Below are 11,494 nucleotides of genomic sequence, written 5' to 3' on the forward strand. Positions count from 1 at the left end.
TCGAAAATAGCAGCACTTCCTGAGTCCTCTAATCAAGTGCCGATCGACATGATAACATCCATATTAAATTTATTGTTCCTTGGGAGAAGCATGGGCAGATTGCAAAACTATAGTTTTTACCGCAATCTGATAGCAAGCACTTGAGCTGCTGAGCACCAAAACCATCTGGCGAAACTTCTAGTTATGGCCGCACGGACCCATAGAAGCAATTTGAGGCTTGCAGCAGAAATTTTTCTTTTTTCCTTTTAGTCCTTACATGAGGATCTAGTCAACTTGCCACACTTGGAACAAGGGATTTGAGCATGATCCCAAATCAGGTGTATGAAAATGCTTAATTATCAATACCTGACATTTTTTTTTCCACTAACAAGAAATAATATATAACCTATTTTCCCCGATTATAAAAGTCGAGATTTATACCTGTTGACAGTAAGAAATGGTGACGTAAAACAACATAAATTCATGACTAATACAGTGTCGCATCCTCTTATGGAGCAATGAAAAGGTGAATTGTGACAGCGAAGTGACTGGAGTACTCCCGGAACAACCTGAAAACCTAAAATATCAAACGCCAGTCATTCTCACCAGCTTATTGTAGAGAATGCGGTCATCCCTCCCAGTGTTGCTCTCCAACAAAGCACTTTGCACAAGTTCCTGATGCCAAAACAAACCATTACAAACTACAAAAAGAACATCTGTGCAGCTCTTGATGGGGGGAGGCGGGGTGCTAAGAAGATACAGAAGCACAATTCTCACCTTGACATCTCTGTGGGAAAGAAATTTCCCCAAGTTGTGGATAATCAACCTCATGTCTTCAACCTGAACAGGCAACACTTAATCCTCAACATGCCCAAAAACAACAACAATGAGCAAAATAAGGAATTTTAGTCTTACCCTGATGTAGCCAGTTCGATTCCGGTCAAAAAACCTGAAAGCCTGTCCCATACAAGAAATATTAATAGCAGGTAGATGAAAGAACAATATTGATATTCTTAAATTGCAGAAAAAGAGAAGGGAATCAAGTTTCTGAGAACATACCTCCAATAATTCCTTATCAATCACGGCCTCCTTCCCAGACAGCTCTGTCTTCACCTTGTCAACTTTTTTATCAGACAAATCTGAACCAGACTTGTGTTTTGACTCTACATCTTCGATGTCAGTTTTATCTTCAGCCACTTCCTCAGCCTTGTTTTTTTCGTCGCCAGCCAGAGGTTCATCATGCTCAGCATCCCCACTGGTCTTCCCCTCATCTTTATGCTGTTTACCATTTTACCCAATAAAACAACTAAAACAAGATGCTGTACAGTATATAATTGAATCTCATCGAATTACAGGAAACCAATACTATCATAAATCATCAAACTTGAACTGGACATGCAATCCAGGTTAGACTTCCCCAACTCGAACTGGACATGCAATCCAGCTTAGACTTCCCCAACTCGATATCTGACTATTTTGCACGAGAGAACTTGACTGAGATTATAATATCTATAATAAAAATTGTAAGGAAAGAATCTTGCCTCATTAGATGAATCATGTCCAACATCATCCGTTTCTTCATATTCTTCAGGACCCTCCATTTCTTCACATTCTTCAGGGTCTTCTTCTGGGTCTTCCTCAGATTCACTTTCTTCTTCCTGCTTTGTCTCATTAACAGGATCTACAGAAGTATCCTCCTCCATGACAGTCTTTTCATCATTTGGCTGATCTGCACTAGACATTTCACTGCTTGCAGATTTAGCTTTCACAGGTAACTCGCTAGTCTTCAGGCGCTTTCTTGATGATTCCTTGTCCACATCCATGTCCTTGTCCTTGTCATTCTCCTTCTCCTTCTCCTTCTCATCTATTTCCTCCCGCTGCCTCTTGTATTGATTTCTTTTGGTTACGAATTTTATTCGTAGCTTCTGCATGTAATATAACATAGAAAGATGCCTTAATAAATGAATCAAGTAATGTTCATGTTGATTGATTACACATTATGAACCAACCTGGAGAAATGTCAAAAGACGAGAGCCCATTTGATACTGAAGCATTTCGTATAGAGATTCAGCAAATAGTGAAAGCTGAAAAAGTAGGAGAACAAAAACAGGATGAGGAAAGCAGTTACATTTCTCTAAACACTACAAAGAGCTTCATTGAGTTTAGGCATACACAAAGGAAAAATATAACACAGTATTATAAAGGCAAACCTCAAATGTTGATTCTTCAACATCCTTATCAGTGTAATCCAAAAGTGAGTCCAGTGAAAGTGATAAAAAACGCAGCTGTAGCAAAAAATGCAACATTAGGAAATAATACAAGTGTAGGCAAGGTGTTCCAAATTGCCACTCAAATTTTATTTTTTTGACAACACAATGACAGTTAATGAGTTGCTTTTGGCAGAATATTTTCAATGTAGGAGTTAGTAACACAACCATGAGTGAGGCAATAAGCAAAACCTACTTTAGATTCCTTGTTGCCTTTTGTTTTCAAAATAAACCCAGGGTGTCTAGGGGGTTCTTCAGGCTTTCTCTTTTCCTTGACTTCTTTTCCATCTTTGTCCTTTTTCTCTTCCTTCGATTTTTCATCATCCTTCAACTTTCCTCCCTTGCTATTAGCACTATCCTTCAGGGCAACCTTTAGCCTGTCAGCCTTAACTTCAGTTTTAGTCCCTGAGCTGCTTTTCTGGTCAATTTCCTTTTCATCCTCCTTGACAGCCTTGATTTTGTTCAAAATTGGCACACTAGCTTGCTTCTCCACTATTGGGGATTTTGACTTGGTGCTATGAATTACTTTCTTCTCTGAATCTTTTGCCTCACGCTCCTGGTTTCCTGTTTCTGCTGTTTTTTCCCCAGTGTTTTCTGTTTCTTTACCTGCCTGAACAACCTTTTCCTCATCCTTTATGTCATCTTTCTTAAGGTCACCAGTCCCGCCACTGGCTCCTGCACCAGTGAGCTTTCTTTTAAGTACTTTCTTAATTATTTTCTTTTTTATGGTTGTTTTGATACCAGTACCTTGTGTAACTATAGGAGTGCTGGTATCTGAAGTATTCTTTGGTTTATCTTCAGTGCAGTCCTTCCCAGCTTTCATCTCAGACTGCGAGTCATTTTCTTTATTTTGAGTAGATTTTCCCACCGGTACCTTTCTTATGACTTTTTTTCTTACAAAAGTTTTAACGCCAGAAGTATCAGCAGGAGATTCACTCTGCTCAAGTGAGATCTCAGATCTTCCAGAGTTTCCCTCAACAACCTCATCTGCTGGTTCATTCTTTTTGCTGATAGAATTCTCAGAATCAGCAGTCTTATTGGTGACCTTCTGTTTCACAATTCTCCGTATGATCTTCTTTCCAGACTTCGCTGTCTGCAAACCAGCAGCTCCCCCCTGGTCCTTCTTGTCGATATTCTTGCCTTCGTCAGCTGTTTCAGGTTCATCTTTTTTCTCAGCTTTCTTATCATTTTCACCACTCCTGCATTCAGTTGTTTTACCTTTTATGTAATTTCCATCTTTATCCTTGTTGATGACAGAAGAGGCAGACTCTTTGATATTTTCCTTTTGAGCTGACTTCTTAGAATCTCTCGCAGAATCTGTTCCTTTATCTGGATGATGATATCAATTTTAATGATATAGCAAAAGAGATGGTGTCATGAAGTGCAAGAAATTGCAGTCTATTTACCTTTTTCCCCTTCCTTTCTAGCCCTCTGAGAAAAAGAGACACGTCAAATTAGCTCAAACATAACAATGCTCCAGTAATTTTGCCAAATATTTCAGGGAAATGAAAGCCATTTGCAGCAAGCCCAGTAAGTAAGCTTATTTAACCAATCACCAGAAAGAAGAAAAGAAAACATAAGTTATATAGCAAGAAATTGCAGACATAAACAAACCTCTTTCTTTAAAGAAAGCTGATGTTCTCTATCAGCAACAGCCTTCTTGTGTGCAAGCCATTGCTCTCGCCATGCATCTAATGAAGGAAGACATTCAGATAAATCTGGAACAAACAGAACAGTGACCTCTCTGTGGCTAAAGAACCCATCAATGCCAAATCTATCATAATGTATCTGCAAATGCCAACAGGAGTTCAAAAATTAGCTATCTGACTTCGAGAAACATGCAAGAAAAAAGGACATAAAGATCTCATAACCCATAGAAATGAAAACTGTCCACGAGGAAAATCTAATTTTCACAGCAATATCTCACAAACACGTTACAAGAATAAAATAAATATATAAATGGGAAAGTATCCATTCCGCATTAAATTGACAATTACACTTGGTGTTCAATCAATACAAGTACAAATAGAAATAAATGGCTTTTAAAAGTACATATGCAATTTGCATGCACACAAGATATAACAATACCAACCTAAAATCACACAAACATTTTGTGGGCACAGGCACATTGTTTGCTTAAGTGGAAACGTAAATTAGGCTGCTAACTCATTCTTAGTCTTGTACGATTTTATTAGCGGCCACTCTTATTATTTATTTTTTTCTTCACTGTGTAAAGGATATCTTTATAATTTTCTGTTTTCTTGCATAGGCCTTAGTAAGGATCCATTTTATCTGGTGGTGGGTTTTTAAATGATTAGGCCTCTGCTTGGTGGTCCTTTATATTATCCCAAGATTACTAATTAATTAGATTCCAAATTTGTAATCCTACATCCTAATAGATTAAAGACGGTCTGATTGCTTGTAAGATTGATGCAACAGCCACAAACGTTTAAAGTTTACATTATGGGAATTTTATATTTTGTTTAATTTGTGTGATTTGAAATATACACCATTGCTCCTCTACTCTCTCTCTCTCTCCTATCGGCGTTTAAAGTTTACATTATGGGAATTTTATATTTTGTTTAATTTGTGTGATTTGAAATATACACCATTGCTCCTCTACTCTCTCTCTCTCCTATCTTTAACTTTAAACTACTTGTGCAACGCATCAGCTACTCTTAACTGAACAGTGGACAACCCCCAAACTAAACTTTAATAATCCAATTTCAACCAATAAAAACCCCACTTCACACGAGTATTTCTCAACTCATTCAAATATCATTCAGACTACAGCAACTTATTTTCTTAAAGGCTTGATCATGAAATCTCGCAAACAAAAACTGAAAAGATTGTGGTTCACATTATAATCAAGAAGAGCAAAATATTACCTCAAGAAAACGGTTCCAATTATGGCAGTTGTGCAAATCAAGCTGAGTTAGATCCTTTGCATGTCTACAAAGTAAAAATCGCTTCAGTACAGCAAAAGGAACAGATGTTCTACTATACCAATTCAATACAGAGTAGCCAACACAAACCTAAGGGCTGTTTGAATTAAAACAGAATCATCAACTGATGGATCACCGCCATCAGCAGAATCCCATGGTCCACCAACAGCCATAAAAGAACGGTCCCTTTTGAGGACAGCAAACCTAAGAATATTGCAAATATGGGGTACACGATCATCACATCTTTTCTCAGATGAGAGCTCCTCCAGAGCATTCTTGCTAAGTCCACTCAACAAAATTATCTGAACATGGAAGACAATCATTCGTTACCAAGCAGATAAATGTCATCAAGTTCACCTTACAAATCAAGAATGATAACAAAGGTGTTAAGATTAAAAGACAAGGTAAAAAGGTGAAAAAACTAACAGAATGCAACAATGATCATGAGATTAAAAACCCAAAAAGTACATGTACAGAAAATATTAAAATCATGACTAGGTAGATGTTCAGATGGATTGGGTGTATTTGGATGAGACAGCATTAAACATTCCAGCTGATATAGTTCATCTAATCAAGTAGATAGTTCATCTAATCAAGTAATCATGTGGATAGTTCATCTAATCAAGTAGATTGAGATGGAGTGGTGTATTCAGGTGTCTTGTGATGATCTTCCACGAGAGATTTTGAGGGAGTGTCTCTGACTGATTTTTTGACAGATTGGATAGCTATTTCTGTTCTAGTTCCAAGTATGTCTTATTCTGCATGCTGTTTTCCGTTCTGCTTTTCCTTAATATTAATTCATTTTATGGGAAAGAATATAGCCTGTATCAATTATAACAATTTCAATAAGTAATGCTATATAGAAGTAGAGATCCAAAAATAATTAAAGAAACAGCTTTGGGATGATTATATACAGTGTGCATAGAAAGAGGTATTTTGCTCAAGGATCAAGCAGTCACGAGATTACAGATTATAAGGGAAGTAACAAGCTGTGAAGCACTTCAAACAATTTGGCAATACAGCCCTCAGAGCACAGGGGTCAAAATATACACTTCCATGATTGGAATGCCATAATTAAATTTTCTTCTAGACAATGCAACGTTAATCAAAAGCATTCAACTGTCTGAATGGGTTGTGATTTTAGCAGAACTAATTAACATTCAATTCTTCCATAAATGAAATTTTAATTTTTTTTCTCAGCCAGAAGAAACATTGATGCAAAGAAAATACAGAAATAAACAATTTATACAGGATCAAACTTGCTCACGTAAAGAAATTTAAATATCCAATAAGCAGCCTCCATAATCAGCTGTTACTGATATGACCAGTAAAGCGCACAATTACAATCAAGAGCATAATAATCTGTTTCCAGCAGCATCATTTTGAAATTTCATTTCCATGTAATTATCATCAGTTAAGTACTACTTGGAGAAAATACCTACCTTTGCATTCCAAACAGTGCTTCCAATCTCTGGTTTTCCAAATTTTTGAGACAAGAACGTCGTGGACAGATCCTTTTTTTCTGCTTCACTGCTATCCTCAACAAAATCATGCTCAAAACTGTTCTCGACAAAAAATTCAGCAATGTGAGTTCATTCCAATCTTTCCACTTGCTCTGCTCATAAAGTATGATACCAGTCATCACTCATCCCTATGGTTTGTGAAAGAGAACTTTCAAATCCAACAAAAATATGTAAATGGTTTCACAATCATGATAAATTATACTATCATTATGGCAGCAAGTATAATTGAAAAAACTAAACAAACAAGACTAAAACTATTGTGGATATCCCAGAATAGAATAAATAGAAAACATGAAATCTATTGTCTTGAGGGTAAGGTACCTGACAGGGGTATGGATAGAAAGTTTCAGGTTTCCCTTTGGCCAATTCACAATGACCTAAAATAAAAAGGATATCAAGGTAAGACAAAAGGATAACTATAAGAAATTGAAAACTGAAACAAAATTAGATATCAAAACCTTAGAAAATTCTGGAGAAGCAAAAAGTTTGGGATATCTCTTATCAATTGATAGAAAATCCCTCTCTATATCCACCAAACTGAATGTGCCAACCTGCAAGTAGACAGCATAAAGTCCAAATATAAAGGAAATACATAAATACTTCAGATTGCACAGACCATGGTAACAAAATAGAATAAACCACCATAACATATAAGTCAATAGCTGTAAGATTCCTCTCTTCCTGACAGAATAAATTCAACAATTTCAACAGCAGATCTGCAATACCAGACAACTGCCCACCCTAAGCAAGTTATCACATGAGAAATATCTATATTCAACTAATGAATTTCAGAGAAAGCCTAGAAACTCTTAATAGAAATTAGCAACGGTGCTCTGAATGATGTAAGTGTTTAGCCCAATGTAACAAATGAAGAGAAGCGGGTTCAAACTCTTAGAAGATGCCCCAATAAGGGTAGGAGCCACAAGAGGCAAAGAAGAATTTAGACAAAAATGGAGGCAAACAAGGAATCCTGGGAACCAAACAGTCAGGCTATGAGCCAAAAGTCCACAGTAGAGCAGTCTGGAAAGAGAATGACCAAATGGTAGAAAAAAGAGAAGGAAATGTAAGGTTGAGGAAGTCACCGGAAGTGAACAGTTCAGCATAGAACAGAAGACCTACCTTACCAAGCGATATAAAAGCCCAAATAGAGGCAAAAATAGGAAGAATCAAGACAGGATGTTATTAAACATACCAAGGGGAAAGAATAGTTTCTTGAAGAGGAGATTTTTTTTTTTATCAGCATTGAAAGATAATCTCTTGTCCTGTTTTCTTTACCTTGCAGACATAATCTCTTCTTTTTTCTTTAACAGGTGAATGACGCCTTCAGCATAACAGAACAGTAAGTTAGTTACAAAGGTTGCAAGATGTACAAGCAGCTACATATTCAGAACAAGTGTAGGACGCAAATGAAACATCAAGATCCACCTATGTGATGCTTCATGGCTTGGAGAATCACGTCGTAAAGATCTCCCCTCTTTCAGCAAAGAGGAACCACGTCGATCCATTGAAGCTCTTGGTGGAGTTCGCTCCCGCCTAATTTCAAGTCCACGTTTCCGCTCTCGCTCCCTCTCCCTCTCCCTCTCCCTCTCCCTCTCCCTCTCCCTCTCCCTCTCCCTCTCCCTCTCCCTCTCCCTCTCCCTCTCCCTCTCCCTCTCCCTCTCCCTCTCCCTCTCCCTCTCCCTCTCCTTTTCACGCCGTTCCAAAATGCGCTCCCTTTCCCGCTTTCTTTCTCGTTCCCGTTCGCGTTCACGTTCACGTTCCCGTTCCCGTTCTCGTTCCTTTTCTCTATCCTTCTCCCTCTCACGCAGAAGTTCTCGACGGCGCTCCTCCTCTCTTAGCTCAAATTCTCGAAGATAGCTAGCTCTGTCATCCATGCGCTCATTAATCCTTGGATGAGAACCAAGATAATCAGATTCAAGAGATGTTCCATGGAGCCCTTTTCCAGTGCCATAGTCCCTTCCAGGAGGCAAACTCACTCCATATCCGGGATTTGATGAGCTTTGAGGATACAATAGATCTTCAACACTTCTCCTAGGAGCGGCTCCCAATATCGAGGGAGCATGTTGCCCATTGTACGTAGAAGAACTAAGTAATGAGGAATTGCGAGGATCGGCATCTATTCTTCCTCCAAAAGACATGAGATCCTGGGTGGTATGACGACTAGCAGCACCTCTTGCTGCAAGATAGTCAATTTGTCTGCCAGAAATGTTTTGCTACTCAGTGTAATACCAGGTACATACCAACTAACTTAGCAGAGCACAGACAATCACCATGATTAAGAAGTCTAGTGTGGTAAAGGCAAGGATGAACTTGCCTGTTGATTGAGAGCAAAAATGGATATGACTATTAAATGACAATCACTACATGCTACATGCATATCAAGCTCCAATTTGATCACATTACATATCCATGAAAAATACCTGGCACCTCCATCAAGAGAGGCGGATTGCAATGACTGGGGTTTCAATGACTGTTCTTGTCTAAGAATTGAAGCTTGATCAATACGTTCATAAATCTCAGGCTGTTAAATTAGACCACAGAAAAAGTAGAAAATTTGTTATCTAAATAGCAATAAAATATACTGAGACATGCTTTGTTCCAGAAATTTAAAAGAAAACAAATAATCAAGAAAACAGAAGGAAATTAATGAGAAAAATTCAATTTCAATAATAAGATAAAAAATCAAAACCTGATGTTGATGACCAAAACCAACAGAATCAACATATCGTGTAGCTGCATCACCTTGCATATCCCTCCCCATATATGTACCCTGTCGTTCACCATATGGTCGTCTGTCAATTGTTGGATAATCAGGTATTTTTTCTGCAAACAATTGATCGCTTTTGTGTCCATATCCATGACTTGATGATGAGATGTAGTCAGCTGATGAAAATTTAGGAGAATCAGGCAGAGTTGATGGATAGGTGCCACGACTATCCAAAGACAACCCTCCACTCCCTTTGGCACTCAATGTGGGAGCCTACATGAACAAATTCCAAAAGAATTCTTAGATGCTTAGGACAGCAGATAGTCAAAGAAAACATTTGACAACTCAGTGGAATTACAACACAGCAGACAAAACTTGCAACTAAACTATTTAGGAGCACAAATGAAAAGGAAGCTAAATATTTAGATGAAGTTAGTTTTAGATCCAAGGACCGCAAACATAAGAGTATCAAAATATTTCCTACATTAACTTGTGGCGTCATCTCAGATCCTAAGAATACTGTAGCAACAAGTGAATAGCACACATTATGTTATGATTTTATCTTAATACACAAATTAACAATAAATTCAATCCATGGTACCTATTAATTATTACAAAACATGCAAAGAAGGCTCATGAAAAAACTTAACACAAAACATCAAGGACATGTCGAGTTATAGAAGAATCTTCAAAAATGATTTCAAAGGCCACTACAGATTTCCTTCAATTATATAAAATGATTCATAAATAAGCATGAATAGTTTGGAAATAACCATCAATATGATTAAAGAAAAACATACCTGTTGAGCACCACTCATGGCAGTTGAGCCATAGGCAGCCCCATATTGGCTCCCATAATGTGCTGTGGCCGAAGCATGCCCTCTGTATCCACCAACATCAGCTTCCTGAGGACCACCCATAATCAATGAATGCCTAGAAGCCAGTGAATGTTGAGAGCCCCCGTCATGCCCCCCAGCAGAGCTCCCAGAATATGCCGTTCCCAGCTAACCAAATTGAAAAATAAAAATGAGAGCTTGAATCCACAACCAGTTCACAAGATTACCATTTCTTCAATTCACAGGCGTATCCCGAATCAAGAAAAAGTATTACACATTAAAAGTAATTGATCGAATTACAAGAAAAGCTGCAATTTTTATGCGGTAAAAAAAAACAACACGACCAAATTACAAAACTCCTAAAATATGCAGTTCCCAGTAATAATAATTAAAAAAAACTGAAATTTTCATATTAAAAATGAGACCTTTACTCCAGAACTACTCTCACAGGAAAACAATTATACCAAAACACATGGGTATCTATTGAACTAATAAAAAATACCATAAACTAAAAGAAATATCCCAAAAACAGCAATTTTCACGGTCATTCACATGTCATCGACATTGAAATACGTTACAAAGAAAGAAAAAAATGACCTAATTACAAGAAAAGCAGCAAATGTTTTAATTTACAGTGAACAACACGAAAAAGAAAAGGAAAAAAAAAAAAAGAGGCTTACATTTTGTGTGTAGCCAGATTGGGCACCATAAGATTGCTGGCCATAAGCATTACTGCCTCTCGAAGAATACATATTTATTTAGACCACTAATTAAAACATAACAAAATCTGCGATCAAAAGGCAGACAAACCTATTATAAAGCAAACAATGAAAGAGACGACCAGTGGTTAAAGAAGAAGATGGCGACAACCAACCCGAGATTATCAATGTTATACAGAGTACCGCTGCTAGTGGATTGTTTTTTGCTGTTCTTAAAAACCCTAAAATAAGAGACGATAGGACTGAATTTCAGGTACTGGCACCAAATTTGCTGTATTTTATAATGCATAAGCAAACTGGCTCCAGGAGTTCAAGGAGGTGGGCCTGGAATTTTAATTCCTCCAGTCCTGTCCTGATTAAAAAAAAAAAAAAGTTTTTGCATTTGTCTTCTTACATAAGGCCTGGGCCTTGCTTGATTGGTTTCGGCGGCGTTAGAATTCAGTGTTTAATTTGTCCTCCTGGGTCACCAAGTTTCTTTTTTCTTTTATTTCTTCAAGGGTGTTCTTTTGGCAAGGGAA

The 11,494-nt window shown here is 37.6% G+C and overlaps 1 protein-coding gene across 5 annotated transcripts; it reads right to left on the reverse strand.

Moving 5' to 3' along the window:
• Positions 1 to 351: 351 nt before the first annotated feature.
• EMB1579 (ATP/GTP-binding protein family) lies at positions 352 to 11,280 on the reverse strand. 5 transcript variants are annotated; one of them, XM_011014684.1, is made up of 24 exons: positions 11,132 to 11,280; positions 10,938 to 11,044; positions 10,222 to 10,425; positions 9,404 to 9,694; positions 9,135 to 9,235; positions 8,361 to 8,910; positions 8,140 to 8,276; positions 7,990 to 8,035; positions 7,173 to 7,265; positions 7,036 to 7,091; positions 6,634 to 6,751; positions 5,282 to 5,493; positions 5,135 to 5,198; positions 3,861 to 4,034; positions 3,653 to 3,677; positions 2,994 to 3,575; positions 2,443 to 2,921; positions 2,190 to 2,264; positions 1,989 to 2,063; positions 1,521 to 1,904; positions 1,039 to 1,257; positions 895 to 936; positions 757 to 819; positions 352 to 654 (listed from the first exon to the last, which is right to left on the reverse strand). In XM_011014684.1, exons 2-24 carry the CDS (start codon positions 11,007 to 11,009, stop codon positions 565 to 567), a joined length of 4,152 nt encoding a protein of 1,383 aa, XP_011012986.1. In that variant the 5' UTR covers positions 11,010 to 11,044; positions 11,132 to 11,280; the 3' UTR covers positions 352 to 564. The 5 variants fall into 5 exon arrangements, with proteins under 5 accessions (XP_011012986.1, XP_011012979.1, XP_011012963.1 ...); XM_011014677.1 differs by having other exon boundaries at positions 2,443 to 3,575; positions 8,140 to 8,304; positions 8,401 to 8,910; XM_011014661.1 differs by having other exon boundaries at positions 2,443 to 3,575; positions 8,140 to 8,310; positions 8,401 to 8,910.
• Positions 11,281 to 11,494: the final 214 nt, after the last annotated feature.

The sequence above is a fragment of the Populus euphratica genome, unplaced genomic scaffold (assembly GCF_000495115.2).
Source record: "Populus euphratica unplaced genomic scaffold, PopEup_1.0 scaffold5.1, whole genome shotgun sequence".
NCBI classification, from domain to species: domain Eukaryota; kingdom Viridiplantae; phylum Streptophyta; class Magnoliopsida; order Malpighiales; family Salicaceae; genus Populus; species Populus euphratica.